At 38.9% G+C, this 24,303-nt stretch overlaps 1 protein-coding gene across 12 annotated transcripts in view; it reads right to left on the bottom strand.

Moving 5' to 3' along the window:
• Positions 1-24,303, bottom strand: part of unc13bb (unc-13 homolog Bb (C. elegans)) — a 64,761-nt gene that overhangs the window by 26,292 nt on the left and 14,166 nt on the right. For 9 of the 12 annotated variants that reach the window (XM_014002486.1, XM_014002490.1, XM_014002488.1 and 6 more), the window contains exons 3-12: positions 20,810-20,909; positions 17,862-17,979; positions 17,452-17,575; positions 16,456-16,526; positions 16,283-16,340; positions 15,966-15,995; positions 14,526-14,739; positions 3,684-13,793; positions 795-1,085; positions 606-696 (exon numbers count right to left, since the gene is read on the bottom strand). In XM_014002486.1, coding sequence (XP_013857940.1) covers positions 606-696; positions 795-1,085; positions 3,684-13,793; positions 14,526-14,739; positions 15,966-15,995; positions 16,283-16,340; positions 16,456-16,526; positions 17,452-17,575; positions 17,862-17,979; positions 20,810-20,909 — 11,207 coding nt within the window. The remainder of the gene's footprint in view (positions 1-605; positions 697-794; positions 1,086-3,683; positions 13,794-14,525; positions 14,740-15,965; positions 15,996-16,282; positions 16,341-16,455; positions 16,527-17,451; positions 17,576-17,861; positions 17,980-20,809; positions 20,910-24,303) is intronic. The other 3 variants (XM_014002489.1, XM_014002496.1, XM_014002497.1) reach the window with 3 other exon arrangements.

Here is a 24,303-nt window from a genome sequence, read left to right as displayed (position 1 = left end):
TGAGGCAGGAATCATAGCCTTATATGGTGTTTTTGGGGTGGTAATTATGCTAATCTCCTCTCGCGTGCACGAGCAGCTGGATACGATCAGGTGTAATTTACGCAGCTCATTTACGCACRTTTCCTGAAGATAGAAGTGTTTGTTGAATCTGGCGTGACATGTTCGTACGAACCCTTTGTACGAACAAAAGTAAGAGAAATTTAGGATAAAAATACGAACATGTTCTTGCATGAGGCCCATTGTGCAGACATGAATTACATCAGCAAGATCTTTTAATGTCACTTCTTTACTAACTTTATAATAATTTTAAAAGTGCATCAGATATTGAATGCCCAGCGGACCCCCCCCCCCAAAAAAAAAAAAAAAAACATTCAATTTTATAGTAAATTAAGAAAACAAAACCCTCAGAAAAATTGTACACAATTGATCATTTTAGTATATTTGTATGCAGAGAGGCCAAACTCAACCAGTGTCAAAGAGGTTGCAGTATTGTATATGCATATGAAGTGGTTTTTGGATAGTGCTTTGGAAGGGACAAAAAGGAAATACTTGAAAGTGATCAGGGATGCAATCAAATGTAAGTAGAAGAAAAAGATGCAACTGACCTCACGAAGCTGAACCCGGACTTTATTTATGGCCCTCAACCAACGAACTCTTGATGGGGAAAATGGTAATGGAGGCCCTCCATCCTGGAATCTAGGTTACAATAATTTACAAAAAATCAAAGAGACTATAACCTCTCTTTCACCTACATTGTAGATCAAATAAAGTTGTAATCCATGTAAGAATAGTACCTTTGGAGCTTAGCGGATTCCTTTTCTGATGTGTCATTTTTCAAATTTGGTCCTACTTCAGGRGACTCCATATGTATTTCCTTCTCACTGTCAGTGGGATGTCCATTAGTGAGCAAATGACCATTTGTGTGTGGTTGCCCATTAGTAGAGGGGTGTAGTCCAGTACTATGATAGGAGTGGAAAGACTCCTCCAGTTCAGACCCTCCAGTGCTCTCATGTCCTGTCTCACTTAGCTGAGAGCTGATCTGACTCAGGTTCCCTGATGAACCAAAGCGACTACTTTCCACTGGACTATAATAAAAAGAAAGGTATAAAAAGCATATTCAGAAAATGAATAAACTGAAAACTATTCCTATGTACTTTTGTAATTTATATCATTTCCCTTAAAAAAAGTCAGATAAGTGGGGATAATTAACAAAAGGTTTTGATTTCTATTTTTTTTAATTAAGAAATATTTTAATACTGGATTGAATTTGATTATAATAAACCCCACTCATCTGCTGATTATGGTTTACATATAATATACAGTGGTTTGCAAAAGTATTCATACCCCTTGAACTTTTCCATATTTTGTCACATTACAACCACAAACATAAATATATTTCACTGGAATTTAATGTGAAAGACCAAYACAAAGTGGTATACAATTGTGAAGTGGAAGCAAAATTTTACATGAATCAAAACATTTTTTACAAATAAAAAACTGAAAAGTGCGATGTGCAAAATTATTCAGCCCCCCTGAGTCAATACTTTGTGGAGCCACCTTTTGCTGCAATTACAGCTGCAAGTCTTTTAGGGTATGTCTCCACCAGCTTTGCACATCTAGTGACTGCAATTCTTGCCCATTCCTCCTTGCAAAACAGCTCAAGCTCAGTCAGATTGGATGGAGAGCGTTTGTGAACAGCAGTTTTGAGATCTTGCCACAAATTCTCAATTGGGTTTAGGTCTGGACTTTGACTGGGCCATTCTAACACATGAATATTCTTTTTTTTAAACCACTCCATTGTAGCTTTGGCTTTATGTTTAGGGTCGTTGTCCTGCTGGAAGGTGAACCTCCGCCCCAGTCTCAAATCTTTTGCTGACTCCAACAGGTTTTCTTCCAAGATTGCCCTGTATTTGGCTCCATCCATCTTCCCATCAACTTTGACCAACTTCCCGGTCCCTGCTGAAGAGAAGCACCCCCAGAGCATGATGCTGCCACCACCATATTTGACAGTGGGGATGGTGTTTTCAGAGTGATGTGCAGTGTTCTTTCTCCGCCACACATAGCGTTTTGCATTGTGGCCAAAAAGTTCAATTTTGGTCTCGTCTGACCAAAGCACCTTCTTCCACATGTTTGCTGTGTCCTCAACATGGCTTCTGGCAAACTGCAAAYGGGACTTCTTAYGGTTTTCTTTTAACAATGGCTTTCTCCTTGCCACTCTTCCATAAAGACCACATTTGTGTAGTGCACGACTAATTGTTGTCCTGTGGACAGTTTCCCCCACCTGAGCTGTGGCTCTCTGCATTTCATCCAGAGTCACCATGGGCCTCTTGGCTGCCTCTCTGATCAGTGATCTCCTTGTTCGGCCTGTAAGTTTAGGTGGACGGCCTTGTCTTGGCAGGTTTACTGTGGTGCCATACTCTTTCCATTTCCGGATGATGGATTGAACAGTGCTCCGTGAGATGTTCAAAGCTTGGGAAATCTTTTTATAACCTAAGCCTGCTTTAAACTTCTCCAAAACCATATTCCTAACCTGTCTGGTGTGTTCTTTGGACTTCATGATGCTGTTTGCTCCCCAATATTCTCTTAACCAACATCTGAGGCCGTCACAGAGCAGCTGTATTTGTACTGAGATTAGATTACACACAGGTGGACCCTTTTGAGTCATTAGCAGTCATCAGGCAACTTCTGAATGCAATTGGTTGCACTCAGGGAAAAGGGGGCTGAATACTTTTGCACGTCGCACTTTTCAGTTTTTTATTTGTAAAAAATGTTTTGATTCATGTAAAATTTTGCTTCCACTTCACAATTGTATACCACTTTGTGTTGGTCTTTCACATTAAATTCCAGTGAAATATATTTATGTTTGTGGTTGTAATGTGACAAAATATGGAAAAGTTCAAGGGGTATGAATACTTTTGCAAACCACTGTACATTCTATATAAATGATCAATTTCTCTAGACTGGTTGAGTAAACACATCACACTATTCCTTAAAATTCTAGATACCCAACCTTGCAAGGAGGCTGCTGCATGTTGGAAATGATGACAAATGTGGAAGGTGCATCAATTCATGTGATCTTACTTTGCACAATTGTTCCTACATCAAAGCTACACTTTAAAGTAGAAACAGGAAAGATCATGCTCTTTTTTGTGGTGTGAGGTATATTCTTTGTGAAGTAACTCTGAAAATAGTTGATTTCCTTACACAGTTAAATCTGCATTATTTTAATTGCCTTATTATTTTTATTATAATTATTATTATTTGCTTATTATGAACTTAATTGCATTTTACACATTGGTAAACAAACTTATTCAAACAAAGGCTAAAGAACAGATTGGTGAAGGTTATAAAACATGCAGAGATAATCTGTGTTCAACATTATGCCTTTAGAACATTGTTAGGATAAAATAGGCTGTCACCACAAAAAAGAACACAACTTTGTCAAGTACTGGAAATAGTAATTTTATGAGGAGTAGTAGATTTATATGTTAAGTAAAAAATAAAAAATAAGTGAAAACTGGAGTTTTGTTTTGAAATGATAAGTGTAAAAACAAGCACAACAAACAATCACAACAACCATGGATAATGGACTGCAGAGCTGGACAGGGTATGCTTATTTTAAATCAAACTGTCAATGAAGCATAAATAGTGACGTGGATACTATTTATTATGCTTTTACTAGCCTTTTCTCATTCAAGAGATCCTTCTTGTGCTGGTTGTCCAGCTGCRCTCCAACGACAGAACCTGCAGAAGGGTGTGTTTCTACAAGCCTTTCCTTCTCCTTTAGGGTCAGGGATGCTGAAGGATCTACTTCAGGGACGGAGACGCAAATCTGAGGGTTCTCTATACCGTTTGTGCAACCTACCAGTTCAGTTTCATGGGCACCAGATGCTGAAGACTTTTGTACTGTATGTGGTTGATCACTTGTTGACTTATCATTAAATTGGGGTTGTGCTGTTGTAACTGGAGAAGATTGAGGCTTGGGTGTTTCTGTCTGCCATGGAAAACTTATTTTTGCACCAAATAATGAAGCTGTTCCCTCTTGTTTTCCAGTAACAAGGTTTTTCTCTTGAAACAGGCTTTCAGAAAAAGATTTAAATCCTGACAACAGAGCATTGCCTCCTTCTGTTTGGGGCACCGATGACACAACTTGTGGAATTGCAGGTGAAAAAAATGATCCTTGAGATCTTCCTGTGTCACTCTTTGTGGGTATAAAATCAAACAGAGACTTAGCTTGAGGTTGTTCAACAATAGTGGGCAACTGAACAGCTGGGGAAACTTTATTAACATCTGGTTGTTTTGGAATAGATTGGTCAGACTTGTCTTTTTCTTTACTCTCTGYGTCTCCTTTAATGACCATGTGTTTCTTGTTCATCAACTCTTTGTCTGGGCTTGTCTTTTCTTCTTCAGTGCTAATTACCTGAGTAGTAATATCAACAGTGGTATTCACTGTCTCACTTGTGATATCATTGATTCTAGGGCAAGCTTCTTGAGATAACAGTGTTGAGTTGTTAGGCTTTTTTTGTATTTGATCAATTTCTTTTGCATTACTCTCACAACAAGACAGAGTTTCTTTAGGTGACATGTTTTCATTATTTTTCTGTGACTGTGAACTGGTAACACTTGTTGACTTTGGCTCAGTTGTTACAGATTCAAATGACTTAGGTGATTGTCCCATTCCACCAAAGAGTGATCCACTTATGCCTCCAAGAATTGATGCTCCTGTTTGTGAGCCCGAAGCTTGCCCTGTGGGACCTCCAAACAGTCCTCCAAGAAGAGAACCACCCGACTGTGATTTTGCCCCAGCTCCTCCAAACATCCCACCCAATAATGATCCACCACTTTGGATACCAGAAGGTTTGGCAGTGGATCCTCCTCCAAACATCCCACCTAATATTGACCCTCCTGTGTTGGTGGCTGTAGTTTGAGGACTAGCCTGAGGAGCAGATGTTTTAATTAGGTCTCCTAGTAATGAACCCCCTGTTTGGAGAGATGCTGATTGATTGTTAGACCCTCCAAAAAGACCTCCCAATATTGATGCTCCTGTCTGACTGGGAGAAGACTGAGTTGCTGCTCCTCCCAGTCCAAACAGTGAGCTATTCTGCTGTTGCTGCTGAAGACCTTCAGTGGGAACAGCTGCTGGTTTAAATAAGGAGGACATAAAGCCTGTAACTGTATCTGCAGATGAATCATTGGAGGATTTGTTTGACTCAAGTGGCTTCTGCTCTATTTGAACAACAGAACTCACTGACAGAGAGACAGGTTTCTCTTCCACTTTTGGTGGTGCTGTATCTTGACTCTGTCCACTTGTATGCTCTTGTAATTGTGTGCATATTTCAGACTTATTAGACTGGATATCTTYAGCTAAAACAGTTGATTTGACACTACTTTGGCAATTGATCTCAGTGATGATAGTAGCCTTACTTGTGGATGCACATGTCTCAACTGTACCATCTGGTTGTTTTGTTTCCACTTGCTCTTTAGTTTTAACATCAGTATCAGTTACACCTATTTCACCACTAGCTGCAGCAGTTTCACTGTCATTTGAGGGTTTTAGCAAAACAGATTGGTCAGATGAAATGTCAGTAAGGGCCGTTGTAAGTGTTATTTTGTCATTGTTAGATAATGCTGTGTTTGTTTCAGTTGGTATTGGACATGGAGCAGATTTTTCTGGCACAGGGGRCAAACCTTTATTCAGTGTACTATTTGTGTTTGTTTGTGACGTAGCAGTTAGAGAAAATGATCCTTCTGAATTTACTTCCAATCCAGAACTATTATTTTGGGGTGCTAAAGTAGACCCACTTGTCTGAGTTACTATAGGTGAGGCTAATGAGCCTCCAAATATTCCACCTAAAATTGATGTGCCAGTTTGAGATTCAGCAGCCTGGGGATCAGATCCACTAAATAAGCCTCCAAAAAATGATGATCCTGATTGAGATCCTGCAGTTTGAGAGACAGACCCTCCAGTCTTAATGGGTCCAACTTGGGAAGCAGCTTGAGGTGCAGAGCCTCCAAATAAACCACCAAGTAAAGACCCTCCTGTTTGAGAAGCTGGTGTTTGAGATGAAGACCCCCCAAACATTGCCCCTAACAGAGAACTTCCAGGCCGTGAGGCAGGTTGAGAAAGAGAATCCCCCAAAACAGAGAAAAAACCTTTGGCTGGAGAGTCATTTGAGCTTGATGATGCTGGTAAAGATCCAGCTTGGCTTGTGGCAGGCTCAGTGCCAGTTGAGGAAAATAATGAAAGCAAACTTTTTCCTGGGCCTTCTGAAATAAATCCAGATGAGGATGGAGGATGTGGGCCAGATCCACTGAACACAGAAGAGGTAGAATCTTTGGGAGCAGTATACTTGAGTGCACTTGCTATGTTTGATTCTTTATGCAAACATATGGATTGTGGTTCTTTTAATGACATGTTTGCGTCTTTAATTGTGACATCCTCTTTATTAGTACTTGCACCAATTACAGCAATATCGCTTGAAGGGCTAGCATGTCGTTGACTTGAGACACTGCTATCTTTAATCTCTGATAGTTCATTTGTTAGTTTATTGGCATCTGTTGGATCTGACCTTTGTCTACTTGAATCTGATGACATTTGGGATAATTTTTGTTGTGCATGTTCTTTGATAAAAATTGCTGAATTGGAAGATTGTTGTGGTTGTGTGACAACTTTATTCAAAACAGAGGTTATGTTTTCAGTAGGTACTTTTGGTGCTGCAGTCTCAGGAGCAGAAGACAAGTTTGTATTTCCACTAAATCCTTGTGGCTGGGGAGTTGAGGGAGCACTAAACATGGAAAAAAAAGTTTTCTTTGAATTTTCACTTGAGCTAGATAAGCCACCAAATATACCCCCCAAAACAGAATCTCCTGTGTGTCTTTGTGGTTGAGACTGTTTTTGTGGTTTAGATTGTGTCTGATGATCAAGCTGTTGCTGATTTGGAGCCTGAGCGTYTGACTGAGATGGCATAGTTGGTGGTTGAGTTGGTGAAGTGACGGAATCACTGAAAACTGAGAACAATCCTTTCATTGGGTGTTCAGATGAACTTGATGACCCAGGCACAACCCCTCCAAGAAAAGATCCTGATTGAGCTTGAGATTGCTGGGAGCTGGTCCCACTAAGCATTGAAAGGAATCCTAAGGATGGAGAGTCTTTAGGAGGAATGTTTCCCTGTTGTGGTGTTTCAGCATTAGTCTTAGATTGATTAGGAGGGTGGGTGGGACTTGATCCTCCAAACATTGATAATAAACTTTTACCAAATGTGTCCTGCTGAGGTGGTTGTTGAATTACACTAGGTGGATGTGTTTGAGGCAAACATTCAGTTTTAGGTGGAGTTTGCTGAGGGCTTGAACTAGTAAACAATGAAAATATACTTCTTCCGAGGGACTCTTCTTGTGGAGCTGTGGCTGATGTCTGAGGTATTGTAGTAGACTGAACAGATTGTGTTGATCCTAGCAAATCTCCAACTGAAAATCCAAAGAGTCCACCAGATGGTTTAGTTCCTGTTTCTTGGTTTGTTTGCATTGTGGTTGGTGTAGTTTCTGACTTGCTAACTGCTGGGCCAGTGGAATAAGTCAGAGAAGAATTGTTTGATACATTTTTAGTTGAGGTCTGGCTCTGTGTTAGCAAAGGTGTTCCACTTAGATCCATTGTTTGTTGTCTTGCTATACCCTTAGCTCTGGATGTTGATGAGAGTGAACTTTCTGTAACACTAGGTTTCATGTGTGATTTTTGTGGTTGAGAAGACTCGCTAAATAAGTTGCTAATTGATCCAAAGATATTTGACACTCCAGTACCCTCATTATTTTCACTGGCACTGCTTGACATAGGTGCACTGCTCCCACTTTTGCTTTGGAGATCGGGAGTTGCCTGAGGAAGTGTCTGGAGATTTGGTTTTGTTTCATCCATGCCTACTGCAGACTTGAGAAAACTTGTGAAGCCTACATGTGGTTGTTCTGACGATTTCTGTAATGGTGTTGTCACTGGCTTATCAGCTGAAAACACAGGTTGTGTGGGTTTATTAAGAGACTTATTAGATAATAAAGATACTGATACATTGGGTTTTGTTGGTGGGATCTCTTGCTGTGCCATAGTAGTTTGACGTGATAGCCTTGGTTTCTGTGAAGAGGTATGCACAAGCGTTGGAGGATAGGTCACTTGAGGGGATGTAGGTGCTGTTGGCAAAATTCTTCCCTGTGTGGCAGCTGGCTTCTGTATTTGTTGTTTAACATTTTCTGGGTGAGTCACAACAGCAGCAGATTCTTCTTTGAGAATTTTAGACTTAAGATTTTGAAAACCTGTTGACAAAATGTTCTTTGCATGTTTGCCAGTTTGATCACAATGGGGCGTACTATTTTTGTTCAATTCCCCTTGCGAGGATTTCCCCACAAAAGAAGATATTAGGGAGGACATTTTTTTGACTTGACGATTAGGCAACTCTTCAACGGAAGACACTCTTTTTCTCCATTCTTCATCAGAAACATCATCTACATGTTTTACTGTCACAGCAGTAGATGAACGCCTTTGCTGGCTAGGCTGATAGCAGTTGTAAAGCACCTGATTATTTGAGTTTTCTATAGAAGTTGAGTTTAGGGAAACAGAAACCTTTTGAGCAAGAAATTTCTTAACTTCATAGTTGTTCCAACAGGGACCAATGTGATCTCTATTATGACATGAAAGGTCAATAACATCTTGACAGTAATTTTTATAGCCATAACTAGACTGTCTTGGGTCCATCCTGACTTTGTTTAATTTATAAGATGAGAAATCCATACCTTGCTGCCCTTGTGAAAGAAATGAATTTTCAAACATTTCAGAGAACTGTGCAAGATTTAAATTCATGATCTGATTTCCTTTTCTATATGCAGCAGACAAATCTAGAGGAGCATTAAGAAGCTGGGGATCACTTTGGTCTTGCCCAGGAAGCCAAAGAAGCTCATCTTCATTGTAAAGTGGTATTTTGAAACCACATACTAAAACCATTTCATTGTGCAGCCAAGCACTAGGTAAACCATCCAATGTTTGTGCATTTTCCCACAATTCTCCTTCTGGTGTACAGGCATACACATATTCACCTTCTGCATCTGTAAGCAGGGCATAAATATACTCATGGTCTGTGTAAACAAAGTAGCCACAGTCACCATCTTCTGCTGGCCACCACATTCCTTGCTCCAAAAGAGCAAGCCACTGCTGATACCATTCAGTGTCCTCAAGGTACAGAGAGTCTTCTGTCTCAGTGTAGACACCTACAGGATGATTTGTATTTGTTGGTCTATTTGAACTAAACACACCAAATTGATTCATGCGATTAGTGTGAAGATTTTGTAGGTTTTCATTTTCCACTCCATACTGCCAGTTAGCTGAGTAAGATAAGCTTGGTGCATTCTCCTCATAAAAGCCTTCAWAATATGAAACCCCATTCAAGCTGTAAGAACTACCATCATTAAATGAATGCCATTTCACAAAGTTTGCATTGCTCAGTTTATTCGTCAAGTTTAGTGCACTTTCCTTATTAGGTGAATATGTTGTGTCTTCCAAATCTTCATAACTCCTCCATAATTTACTTTTGGTATATGAAACATCATTACTTTGTCCATTATAWTGATAAGATTCCATTTGGTTCTGGTGACATGGAACAGCTTGCCAAGGAACATGGGCAACTGACTGATTATAGCTGCTATGAAATGTAGATTCTGGCAATGGAATACCTTCACAGCATTGTTGATAGTCTTGGTTTTCTCCTTGATAAGGATAATTCAAGGACTCGTTTTGAAACTGCTGCCAAAGGACACTTTCCCGAATCCACTGGTTTTCATCATAGGTGGGACTTATTTCACAGTCAGTTACCTGACCTTGTTGAAGATTCTGACTTCGAGCTCCAAGCAAAGCTGAATTGTTTCCATCTATATAATGCAAAGTCATGATTGGAGAAGCTGTTTGTGTTTGCAAATAGGAGTGAATATTTCCTGTGCTATAGGACATAGGGCTAGTTGATAGAAGTGAGTGAGGGCAGTATAACTGAGATAAATTACCTGTACTAAATGAGTAGTGAGTTTCTTGACACTGGAGAGATCTTGCAAAAGCAGTTGATGTTCGCAAGTCTAAGCTATCAGCATGAATTGATACTGGTGCTCTAATTAACGCATGCCTACTGTGTCCTGGATTCAAAGATTCTGAAACAGATCGTTGCAACATATTCACTGGACTTTCTGAGACTGTACTTTTTAAAAAATCTGAAGTTAATCTTGAAACTGTATGTGAGGGGGTAAATTGTTCTGAAATTTGATAAGGCTTTGCTTCTTTATTAGTACAAGGGTACCCTGAAACATTTTTGCTCAACAATCCCGATAAAAATCCTTGCTTGGCAGTGTCTGTGGTCTTTTGTCGGTCTACATGTTCATCTAAGGATTGTTGTGTTGAGTTACTAACTAACTGAAAAGGGTGATTTTGCAATGGAGTTTGCGTTGTCATTGTGGACGAAGTGATTTTTTGTTGTGGTGAATGTTCTGCAGATTTCTGACAACTTGTGTGTGTGCTTTCAGAAGTTTTTGTTAATTTGTTATATAACCCAGGGAGCACTCCAGATTGACTTGCGGTCTCTTCTTGTGTTGGGCAAGTCTGGGTGCATGGCACTTTGATGTGTTGATTTGTTTGAGTCTCATAGATACTATCATGTTGGTGTTGGGTCATGTTTTCAGAGGATGATTTGAATAGTCCAGAAAACAGGCCACTTACTTGTGTTGACTGTGTTGTGGTATTTTGTGATTGATTTTGGTGGGAACCTGGGATGTTACTTGGTCTTGTTTGATTATGACTGGATTTACTTTGAGGAACTCCATCCTGTTGCACCAATGGCTGATTTTGTATGTTTATGTTGTCAGCTGAAGCAAATTTGAAAAGACCAGATAAAAGGCCCATTTGTTGTGATTGAGGTTGTTGAAGAGGAACAGTTTGTTGTCGAGTAACACTTGGTTTACATGCCTCCTGTTGTACATGTTGCTGGCTAAATGTTCTATTCTTTAGATGAGAACCTCTATTTGGACATTGAGTATTTTGCATATTGTTGCCTTGTTGAATATGTTGAACACTACTAGGTTCATGAACTGTTTGACTGACTAAACTATTCTCTGAAGATGCAAATTTAAGCAAGCCCGACAGCAGCCCCTTTTGTTGAGGTTGTGTTTGTGGAGTTCCTCTTGAGGCTTTCTGCTGATCAGGATTATTGCCAGATAAGCCTCTGTGCTTGTCAGCTTCAGAAGACTGTACATTTTGTTGTAGGGTGTCCATTGATGAAAATTTCAGTAACCCTGAGAGAAGACCACCTTTCTGTGGAGTTGTAGAATTTTGATGCAGATTAGATTGATGAGAGATCTGTGAGGCACTTTTGCTTTGGATACACTGACTGTTTGCCTGCTGTGGCCCAGTACTGGAAAGGTCAGTGTTGGAACCTAATTTAAGTAGTCCAGAGAACAGACCTTGTTTGGGATGATTAGAGTCAATATAAGAAATGTCTYCAGTAGAGCCACTTTTTAAAGGACCAGTGGTAAAATATTGTGATTTAGACTCACTGAAATGCTGATGCTGCATGCCATGAGAGGTTCCTCTTGTTTCCAAATTGGAAGCACATTGTGGTCCAGATGGCACTTTGCTGTTATGAGACTGATAATTTTGAACAGGATTTGGGTTTGAACCAGCGGAAGAAGAGGGAAGGTTAAATATGCTCGAAAACCATCCTTTTTCACTGTTTTCCTGGGGCATGGCAGAATTGTGTGGAGTAATAGTGGAGCTTGATGAAGACAATTCATGATACTCCGGTGAATGACTCTGTATTTTCACAGAGGTATGTATGTCTTCAGTAGATGAAAACTTAAAAAAACTAGAAAGTAGCCCCCCTTCTGTTTTGGAATGCTGCTGAGAGGAACATGTGTCAGAGGAGAGAAAAGGTTGTTTAGGATTACCACTAAGTGATGGTTCTTTCACTGGTTTCTCTAGTTGGGGCTCATCTTTGTTTCTAAACACTGGGTAAACTGCCACAGGGGGAGCTCTGTGAGTGGGGACTATACTGGCTGGAGTAATCAATGAACTTAATGACTTCTTAAAAGGGCTAAAAATTCCAGTGTTTGCAGTTTGATTTGTACAACTTTGTGAGTCTGGAAGAGGGGAGTTCTCTTGTTTGTAAATTCCTGGATTTTGTTTCCCATGATTTTGGCTCAAAGTTTTATCATAGAATGAACTACTCATTGGCACTGATTTGAAAGTGTTTTCAGACATCATTGATTTTTCAGTTAGATGAACACTTTTATCAGCACATTTTACATCTGAATGTCTAAGTTCTTGAGGACATTTAAATTCTGCTCCTTGTTTGTGTTCAAAACCGGTTTTGCTGTCTCCAGCTGAAAACATTTTCAAAGGATTCAGTTTTCCCAAAACTGAGTTTCCTGGGGAAATTTGATGTTTAGCTCCAAGATCAGGGGTTTGCTCTCTTGTACATGGTTGGGGTTGACTTCTTGTTGCATTTTCTGATTCCTGATTACTTTGTGTTTTGGCTTGTATCAACTGAGAAGGCAAATAACTGAAGGATTTTTCAGGAGAACTTTCTACTGGAGATACAACAGCTACAGGAGCTGTGCTATTTGATTTAGGGATAAAAGACAAAAGTCTTGTTAGTCCAGATTGTGAAGGTTGTGCAGATGGCACTTGTGGAGTTTGAGCAGGTTGTTTGATACCTCCTCCAACTTTGTCAGTGAAAGAACTAAGCAATGAGCTCATAGCATGTTTTACACCTAAAACACCCTGATCAGGAGGTGGCTGTATTTGAGATTCTCCTCTAGAATCCTTTGAACTAAGTGGTTCCTCTCCAAAAGAATCTGTTCTATTACTACCCTGAGAAGATAGTCTTGATTTGCTTGACTTGGGAAGAGAACCATACTTGCTAATCTCCTCCTCCTTTTCAGCAAGATACTCAGAAACAGTTTCAACTAGACACTGAAGCTCATCCATTGTGTCTACATATTCATCACTTGGCTCTTCCACAGGAGAGAGAATTGCATCTGAAACCCATCCGCTGGATTTTGACTTGGCACACTTCTTCTCACAAAGGCCTTGCAAAAAATTCATGTGGCCCTCATACGAGGAAGAATGTCGTTCTTTGTAATGTCTTGTATTCTCCAAATAAAAGTCGTTGGCATCCAGACCTTTCTCTCCTGAGGAGTAGTTTGAATCTTGACAGTTCTCCAATTTAAAATCAATCTGGGCTCCCGTTCTACCATCTTGGTCATTTTTGTATGCCACGTAATTCTTTAAAGTGTTGTCCAAATCATTTTTAGCCCACATCCTTGTTTTATACAGAAGCTCATCCTTGTATGGCCTCAGACTTGATGTAATATGATCCTCTTCTTCTTGCATCTCTGCTACCTGATGCATTAAGACTTCACCCCTTTTCTCGTGGAACAGTGTAGAGTCAGGCTGAGAAGTTTCTTCTCTTTCCTTCTTTGTCTCTTTTCTAAGAAGTCCTCTTGGGTCCATTATTTTTTTCTTTCGGCGTCTGTCAATAGTTTCATACCCTTCAGGGTAGGTGGCAGGTAAAAAACTACTGTGCAGCTTAGTGTGACTGACTGGTGGGCTTGAAGGCTCAGGGTATGGTTTTCTCATTCGGAAGCTTATGCTGTCTTCTTCATCATCTATAAAGTCACTCAGCTGAGGCTTTCCTTGCCCTTTGTATTTACTTTCCCAATCTTCAACCCCCATGCCAGAATCTACAGGTATTATTCTAATTCTTCCTTTCTGATTTAGGGCTCTTATTAGGTAAAGGAACAAGTTTAACAAGGGTATGAGAATGGATAAAAAGACAGAGGGAAAGTAAAGAAAAAAGAAAACATTGTAAAAAAAGACAAGTTAGGCATTGTGAAAGAAATCCGACAGACATAAAACAGGAACAGTTGCATGCAAGTGTAAAAAAACTTAAAATGCCCATCAACCATTCCATTTGTGACAGTGAAACAGCTTTCCTATGATTAGCAATAATTATCTAGCAGCTTGAAATGACAAAATTCAAAAACAATTTTACTCTGTAGACAAAATGATTGCAAAGGCACCTTGCTAGATATTTTAGTTACACAGAGTGATATTTGTCACTGAACTGTTTTCTTTGGATGTACCACAGCGAGGTGTTCTTTGCAGTAAGACAAAACCAAAATCAAAGCCAAGAAAATAACCATCAAGTGTAAAAAACACAGCAGAGCCACTGAACAAAAGGAAATAGAAAACAAGCTTTACTTGGCAATAAATCTTCCTCTTTTTTCCAAAATAGAAATACAGATCAGGCTCTATCAGCCTACATATCTGTAGTAGTCTCATTGGTGCAAATGTCTTTTATTCACAAGATTGCAGCTCATGCAAAAAGACAATTTGTATGACAGACCAAGTATCCGTCTAATCAAAGTAATGATCATTCTTATAATTATATAAATATTCAATTTATTCTTATGAATTCCTTAATCTGATATAGTAATGCCTATACTTTGTCTACCTGCTTCCTCTCTGGTCTCTGTAGTTCAGATCGAAACTGTGGACTGAGTCTGTGCAGCAGTCCGAGAGGTGATGTGGCCGAGGCCCAATGGGATACTGGTGCATGGACGAATTGGGCTGAGCTGTTGTGTGGTAACGAGGAGGCAAACTGTTACTTGTCTCACTGCGGTAATCACTGTCCCGGTCATCCACAGCACTGTCCTGGTCATCCAAAGCTGCAACAGGAAGAAATCTTGAATAAGTAATATTTGGTTATACAATGAAACACAACTCTTATTCTATAAAGATAAGGAAAAAAAAAAGAGTTATTGCCCATTAGGGACAAAAAAAGGCTGCAGAGTAGTATTTTTCATGAATTTCCTTTAGCCGAGTGAAATAATAAGTCCCACAAAAATAAATTAGCATCATTCAGTGCTGAGTAAAAAGGGATTCTGTAAATGTCCAGAACAGGAACTTCTTAAAAGACTAACAGCAAGTACAAAGCAAATAAGTTTTGAGCACATAGACAGAGATCATATCCAAGTGGAGAAGAAAARGATCAGTGTTTCCCAACCCTGGTCATCAAGTCGACACTGCCCTGCATGTTTTAGACATTTCTATGCTTTAAACACACCTGATTCAGATGATTGCAGTTCAGCAAAACCTGTTAATCAAATGTCAACTGAAATCAGCTGCATTAAAGCAGGGAAACATCTAAAACATGCAGGGCAGTGTGCATTGAGGACCAGGGTTGAAATACACTTAGCTAGATCATAGTAGAAACACACAATGTTACCAAGTAGCCACCTTGTGTAATTAACAAGTGATTTCATCAAGGTAAACACAGCAGGAGCCTTGCATAAATATGCCAGTCTCTGGCATGGCTCCTTCTTATCTCTCTTAATTAAAGACTGAAAATATATTAGCAAATAGAACCTGCTGCCCTCACATGAATGCAGAGGTTTGGGGATCTTCAGCAGAAATTTTCATGAAAATAGAAAGTTGCTGTGGCAACATATACAGTATTCTCGACAAGCATACTGACAAAGCCCAAAAAAGAAAAATATATMATTTATTCATATTTTTATGGAAAATATACATTTAAGTTTTATCACTGAATAGACACGTGATTCTGAATTTTGCACTAAAATCCTTTAGCCTTCAATAGGTTTATTCAAGGTGGTCTGGATGACATTATTTTATCCCGACTCCACTTTTCAGAAAAAAGAACCACTTATGTTATAAAACCAGACTTAACATTAAGAGAAAAGGAACATATCCGGAAATAAAAGGGCCAAAGGACATCAAGGAAAGCAGCAAGTAAAATTGTGAAATGCAACAGGCAGTGGAAATATAATTCACAAATTTTTTTAATATTTAATTTTAATGGGCACCATTACAACATGCAAAAAGGAACAAGGGTTGGCCAGGGAGAGAGTTTCATTAAAGTATTGTTACATACTCTGAGGGTTGGCCCATCCGAAATAGTTGCCTGGTGAAAGTGCAAATGTTACAAGTGAGACAGAGAGGTAAGTCACAAGGAGCCAGGGTTTGTGTAAAAAAATAAATAAAGGCCCCTGTGTTGAAAAAGTATGAAAATGAGGGAACCATAAGTAGTTCTAATATATTTTCACTCCAATGCAAAACACTAGGGTCTCAGTTAGCGTAACGTTACGAATAAACTAAACTGGGAATTTACAGAGCTTTTGTTTTAACAGTGATGATGTGGCTCCATCTAGAGGGGGAGATGTGTCCAGAAGGGGAAGATACTGTACTCACAACACTGGGAGGCTGCAAAYGGCAGCGGGTCCCTCTGATCATCATCCTGAAGAGGGTACTGCACAGAAGAGAGAGAAACAAAGATTAGAATTATACAAATGAATGCAGTAGTCATTTTGCTTATTTTAAAAAGGACAAAAAAGAATGAGATTATTTCATAAAGTGCACTTTGCCTCATCATGGATTCCCATGTTGATCCGTTCCAGCTTGCCAGTCCAATACTGCGCCTCATCTTCTGGGATGTCTGGYGGTAAAGTATTCACAAAATAAACATTTCAGACGCACTGCTCATGTCCGTTTCATTTTTTCAGAAGCTACTTTGGAGTACAGGTGTAAAACTAGTCTGAAAATATAAGCATAGCTACTTTGTGCTATCTATCTATGTTAAAAAAAGCGAAAAAAAAAAAAAACAAACTAAAATAACATTTTGTTTAATTTTAGATTATTTTTTCAACACTGTTCACTGTTTGAGAGATTGTTACTGTTGTATATGAATTAATGTTCCATTACCATTCCTGTTTTTAAAGTGGATTTAAGATGCTCAGTGGACAGATGTGCATTAAAAGGCCACCAACACAAAGGGTGGGACTTCAAAGCCACACACACTGGTCTACAGTTTTAATGAATGGCTTTGGTGGCACAGAACACACATGAACACTTTGAAAGGCCTCCTCTAAAAACAGAGAAAGCAGCAGCCTCCCCCTCAGCACACAGACACCCCCCGCCCCCACTGTAAATTTGATGCTCTTTGATCACAAGGGTTGAGCCAGTGATAGAGTGGCAGCAATAAAAAAACAGTGGCAAAATGAAAAGTGGTCAAGTACAGAAGAGGTAGAGAGAGGACATACTTGACCTTCCATTTCAGAAAAAGTACCAGGTAAACTAGGGCTGCTCTCATCTGGTTTTAACATGCATTATAGCTGATCCAATCACACGTGAACGGTTCTAACAATGCATGTTTGTGACTGGCATAAAAGTGCGTCACCAAACTCATTATCCATGTGATCTGGTCTCAGTTACACAATCAATATGCAAAAAACAAAACAAAACAAAACAATAGCTTACGTCACCAACTGGACATGAACAGGTCTACTGACATTTCCTTCAAATTAAAACATCATAAATGACTAAAGTTTTATTATTTGGCATTTTGGGGCAGGAAAACTCACCAAAAGGCAGCTCAAAGCGAGTATCCAGCAGCACTCGATGAGGCGTTGGGTTCTTGGTGCCATATATCTCATCTGCTTTCATCAGGACTTCTGTGTCCAAGAAAATCCACTCACCTGAACCTTCCTGCAAAAACATGAATATTGATTTACATAAATAATTTTTCACCATTTTTCTATTGATTCCTAACCATCAGTTATTTTCCAATGATGGTACATTGAGACAGTATCATTGGTGTAGCTTTTTGTAAATATCTGTTCCATGTTTAGGCTAACTGTTAAGTCACACCATAGATAAACAACTGTAGAGAGATAATTAAAAAGAAAATACTGTTTTTTTTTTCTTGTTAAATTAGAGTCTAAGAATTATTAAGTTTTAGATCATGTGTTTTTGTGAAAAATTCCCTTCTAACCTCCTCCGACTGTCGGATGCTTTCAAGTGGAATCCAGGTTGTTCCCACCATGGTGTCCCAAATGAGACCTTTGTTCCAAACCTCAACAATAAGACCAAGGTCCAGCCGGTTGATCTCACTGAGGAACAAAGAAAAAAAAATAAGGTAAGAGCTTAATGCAAGTCAACAGTCAATCTAAACAAATAAATAAATTTAAAAAAAAAGAATCTGCTAAAAAAAGATGTTGAATACTAGTAGAACAGTAACTTTGTATTTGGGAAATGATTTTTATAATAAAAAGCTTTSCAATATGAGTTACTTTCGCACCAAATGAAGCAGAATTTTCTGTCAGGTCCATCCACTGATAACAAAAGCCACCTTTTGATGGTTTTAGCTGCTATAGTCCACCCCTGCCTTGTTTTATTCAACAAGCTATTGAACAGGCTAAAAAAATACRGCTTGATGACAGCAAGAGAATGGCATATTCATTATGAAAGGAGCCRCACAACAAAGGCATTTGCATATTCTCAGCTGTGGCAGTTTAGATTCATCTAGAGGGTGAACAAAAGGAAGATACGAGAAAAGATAATCAAAGACAGCAGATAAATAAAGGAAGTGCAGAAGAGGGCAATGAGGGTCAGGCATCCTAGTGTAAAACAAAAAATGGCTCTCTAAAGCATTTGCTCTTCTAAATTGGCACAAAATAAATATAGGTAACAGCAAGGTATCAAAAACAAACTGGATCTAATTTTAATAGGGATCCTTCTGTTTTATTTATTATTCAATACAGATTTTACTACTCGTATTTCGTTATTTTGTATAATGCAGAAACATATTGCAATACTAGGCAAAATAAAAGGTAACACAAACTGTGCTTCTATGGTTGAGCGTTTAGAGATTTGCAAACCCCACATATAATTAAACTAAATTGAATGAATGAATGAATGAATGAATGAATGAATGAATGAATGAATGAATGAATGAATGAATGAATGAATGAATGAATGAATGAATGAAACAAAACTTTATTGATCCCATGAATGGAACAATTCGGAACAACCCATTCAAGAGATACAGACAAAACATAACCTGGAGAACTTAGTAAATCTGTGAAAGTGTTGTATGCGCTTGCATGAACATCTGTAGATAAAATGACGAAACCAGTCACCTAGAGCYCTGCCATAGTTCAGAATATTGATGTTATTGTACATTCTGCTTGACCTTCGGTTGCTACCAGACACCAGTTCACAGATGTGAGTGGGAGGAGGGATGTGGGGCCAGAGCATCTGTTGACATAACTTCCAGGAGAGTTTGATATCCCTTGAAGGCCATGTAGGGGTGCCAAATCAGATAATCACAACTCGTTTGGAACCGGCTGACTTCTGTAGATTTGCTTGTTGCCTTAATGTCTCAATAGAACTCTTATGGCGAAATTCCAATCAGCCGAATTTGTTGGTCATTCCTCGCCTTTCACCAAGCACAACTTTCTCCGAGATCTATACATTCTCGCCAGCCTGCACAGGAGCMGCAGCTGGCCTGTGACGCTCAACGTGGACAGCATCCAGCTTTTGGCTCTGCTCCAGCAGCGCTTGAGTCTGAGTGTTGAAAGTCTGGCAAATCCCATCACACAAGTCAGGGCCCGAATGACTCCCGATACTTTGCGAATTTCACAGTAGCCCAGATATCCAACATCTCCAATTAGCAGAAATCCTGCTATCAATAATCCAATTATGTAAACATCTTCAACATCCTCAATCAACAGCGTAGAAAGGCACATTATCTTCCAATCACCCCAAGAATCCATAACGCGCCTTGCTGCGTATGTCCCATCAGGACTAGAGGGCTCTCCTTGCCCAGTTTCSATGTAGAAAAAATTTGATCGATAGCGTTGAGAGACCAGCTGACCAGATCCTTAATTTCCAGTTTGAATGATATGTAAAAAGAGGCTCCAAAATGCAGCAAAGCAGGATAGATAAGGGAAGGCTGAAGAGAGAGGAGAAATACATTTGCCTTCACCGAGAGACGAAATAAAAAATAAAAACATAAATAAATGTGTCCCATGGTTGAAAAGGGGCATAAATAATCCCCACATAAACTGTAATAAAACTAAACATTACCTTTTTAAATCCACAAAACTGATGTGTGACAAAAAAGAACCTCAAGTTAATAAACTATTCATTTTTTATGAATACTTCATTTTTTTAGTTAAAATGTTAAAAGAGAAAAGTAGAGATTCAGCTGCTAAAGAAAATATTATGCATTTGTACTTTGTCTAAAAACAATAAAATGCAATAGTGGAAACTATAAAACGTTCAGGTCTTCAGATCCTTTTTTATTTCTTTGAATTTATTTTTTAAAAAATACGACAGTCATTGCCATAGATTTCCTTTTAACAGATGACCCTGAGCTTCTGCTGGAAACTAATAAATTCTTATGTTGCATGCTGAATCACACTGAGCTGACACATAAGTAATGGACAGAAGGAAAAATGAAGGTCTGGAAAAACAAACACTGTTGCGACGATAGAGTTTCCAAAAGGCAAACAATGACACATGTGAAACATGACTGTTGTGACCATAGATACGGTTCACTGGGACAGAAAACTGTGGAAATTACAACAATAGAATACATGGAAGAGATGAGCATCAACTGCTTAGCAATTTAGCTCATAGAGTTGTACATGTAAACAAACAAAACTATCTGAAATCAAGTCAAATTATTAATCACATTTAGTTGGGGCAATAACAATTTAAGTAACCCTGCTTGTAAAAAAAGATATTAAAACAAACATTATAACAAATTTAACCAACCAATGATTAATACCTAGCAGAATTAATCATTGTCGTTTTGCCTCTCTTTATTGTTTTGATTGCAGAGAGCTAGTAATTTAGCTCTTGGGATAATGTTATTCCTCAGAGTTAAATATATCTTAAAGTTTAGGAGTGTAATGTCTGCGTTTAATAACTTACAACATAAAATCTTGTTCCCAGCAGGGCTGATCCCCGCGCACAGTGACCGTTGTGCTTTTAACATTCTGCACCTTCAACGTCACGTAGCTGTTGTATTTATCTGAAAAAAAGCAAAAATTGAGGTGAGGTTAAAAAATTAATAAATAAAATAAACTAATTTTGTTGTTAAACCGCTGATCACTAATGATAATAAATAATCGTACCATGTTATGAAAGTAGCTCACAGACAAGCACGTTTTTCAAATTCTGCTTTTAGGTAACTGATAGATTTCTCAAACAATTAAACCTCCAACATTACTTTTCGTCATGAATTTGCACTAAACAATGACAATTAATGGCACCGTTACTCAGTTGGTAGAGCTGTTGCCTCTCAGCAAGAAGGTTGTTGGTTCAAATCTTGGCACAGGGATACCATCCGGGTAGAGTTTACATGTTATCATTGTGCATGTGTGGGTTTTCTCTGGGTACTCTGGTTTCCTCTCACACATCAAAAACATAAATGTTAGGCTAATCGGTGTCATCCTAGACAATACGTTATCACCTCCGTAACATCTCTCATCTCCATCCATCCCTCTCACCCAGCAGTACTGTTATTCTGGGTCACTCCTTGGTCACATCATGTCTATATTATTGCAATTTATTATTATTTATTATAAGAACTGATAACTCTAAATAGGTGTGAGTGAGAGAGTGAATGTTTTTTTTGTCTCTAAATATCCCTGTGATGGACTTTTGACCTGTCCAGGGTGTACCACGCCCCTTGAACTGAGTCTGTTGGATATGGGCACCAGTGACCCTCATGACCCTAAAATGAAGAAGCATGTATAGATAATGGATGGATGGATAATAACAGGTAAATAAWACTGATCTGATACAAGTCAAACTAACTAACTGGGCTTTCTAACTCTGCTTTAGCTTTGTTGCGGTAGGAAAAAGGATCAAGAGTACCAGTGAGAGTGAAAGCAGATAAGTCTCATCCCTCTGCGAGCCAAGCCAGGCTAGGCCAGGCCAAGCCAACATACTGACCTTGTTAATCTCCAATAAGAGCCAACCTATATGTCCCAACTACAGGTTCCAAATGCCCAATATGTCTCTTCTGTACAGTGCATTGCAGTTGATCTTTTCCATCCTCTTAATGTTCATATTTAAACATACAGTATGCAACAAAACATGGCATAATAGTCGGTCCCCTTTGACTTGTTACTGTTGTAGGAAAAAGGTCTCTATCAGTCCCAATACCATCAAGACTGAAACAATAAGACCCCCTGGAGTCAAAGGTGATGGGGTGGGTGAACCACTGCAAAGAGTGTAATCCACAAAGTCTAAATGTGACAGGTAGCCATTTTTTTGTGACACGGCACAGCAAATGATCACTGCTCAGACTCTATTTGGCTGCTGCAACCAGCAAATAAGACACTGATTACAGAGTCTGTCTGTCAGTCTCTGCGCTTTCACACCCAGTCATGTTTGTCAGCCTCCTGTCAGCCAGCAGTGATGGACAGTGCAGCCGCAGCAGCTGTTTGCACCAGCTGGCAGCACTGAACGGGGTGAGGGGGGGAGTGGCGTTGAGTGCAGGGGGATTAGACGGCCCGTGTCACAACCGTCAGCTTTTCATTTCCTGCAGAAGGCAGAGGGAAGCATCAACATGTGTCTGCTGTGGTGACCACCTCCGCTTGAGTAGTTTTCAGCACACCCCTGGTGGTTCTTCCCACATCTTACCACTTACAGCACAAATGTGATCTCCAGACCCTAATGGACATCAGGGACTGGATGGAATATATGTAATTGTGAGATCAGGATTTGATTGACTAGTTTTTTTTTTTTTTCTAAATATTTCATGTGGTTAAGTCAGTGATATAAATGTTGTCACACTCAAGATAAAAACCAATAATGATGCAACAAATTCATCACAATAGCCTTATATAACAAAAGACAAACAGTTACATTGACATAACATCTCCACATGTTTTATAATTTATAAACAAGAAGTCTAAATATATAAATGAACAAATATTAGAAACATTTAAACTGTGTTTGACATGCTTATATTTCAACAGCAAAAAATCAAAGAAAACATATTTGCATTTCACCAGTTTTGTCAAATAACTCGTATATTTTCTTTTGAATTTGGCTCAGCCAAAGTGAAACAGGAAATGACATCAAAGAGGAATTATTTAAGGAAGACAACTCCTTGTTTTTTTTATTTACTGAAATAATATTATTTAAATTCTGAATCTTCATCTCTCAAACTATTCTAAAAAATCATTCTCTACTGTCTGTGTTGTTATTGTAGCAATGCTCTGTTCACTGTCAGACATTCCCCATTTGGCATCACTTCCTGTTGCTTCACATGCAAATATCTCAAAAAACGGTTCTTCTCAGTGGCCGGAATTTTATTTTTTAAATACTTTATCTTTCCAAAAATGCATTCTCATTTATTCAAAAAATCTGATGTCACAGGCACTTAAAATAAATAAATATAAAACTAAATATCAAATCTGACAGAATGAACATTTTAAAACACTGAATACTTTAAGATTTAAATCAACTGATGGCTTACTCACAATTACTGTATATAATCAAATCTGAGACATAAAATTGTTGACATATCCACATATTAGTATTACTAATATGCTTTTACTATGACACTATACTATACTTTTACTAAATGTTTTGGAAAATAAAAATAATAATAACTCAAACTTTGCTCCAGTTCATGCACATGACTATTCACCTTTGGGTCTTTGGGAAACAAAAGCAAGCGATCAGCTGTGCAGAAAAATCCCATGACCACACTGAACAAAGATTTTCTTGGTTACCTCAGCAACACACTAAAACATTTACACTGCAGCAGCCTGTAGCACAGGCACAAGATAAGTAAACTCCTTTGACAGTAAACAGCTGAAACAGGTGGGTTCTTACTGGAGATGCATCATGCTTCAAAGGGAAAAGCTGCACTGAAAGCACCCACGCAGGCCTCGACATCCCAGAACCATGATGAGTGACAGAGCACAAACTTAATTAACGTCTCAAGAGAAGAGCAGCAACAAAACCCAGGCATTATTACAAAGGAGCCTGGGGGACGCTCAAGCCTTTCCCTAATTAGATAGTCCATGCCTTGTGCCACACTTGGGCCAGCTCCTGTGAATACCAGATAAGGGAAGAGGATGCATGGATTAGATAAGAGCCACTTAGTGGCTGTGGGCCTTTTACAGCGGGTGCCGTCCACTAACCAGAAAATATAATCTGCACTGCTGAGGAGGAAGTAGCAACAATTGCCTGCAAAATGCAAAAAGTGCATCAGTGCACCAGTGGTACCTTCTAGATTTTTCCATCCAACTCCAAAAATTATGATTCAAATTTATAAATGTTAGCATTTCTGTCTTTTTTAAGCAATAACATGAGATTCAATAAAATCTTAAATAAATGACTTATTCTGTATTCCTGACTAATCTGCTTTGTCCTTTTACAGAACAAACCATATATATATATAT

The sequence above is a fragment of the Austrofundulus limnaeus genome, unplaced genomic scaffold, assembly GCF_001266775.1.
Source record: "Austrofundulus limnaeus strain Quisiro unplaced genomic scaffold, Austrofundulus_limnaeus-1.0 Scaffold13, whole genome shotgun sequence".
Classification (NCBI taxonomy): domain Eukaryota; kingdom Metazoa; phylum Chordata; class Actinopteri; order Cyprinodontiformes; family Rivulidae; genus Austrofundulus; species Austrofundulus limnaeus.
Note: the sequence above shows the minus strand (reverse complement) of the source record. Positions and strands in the feature narration are given on the sequence as shown.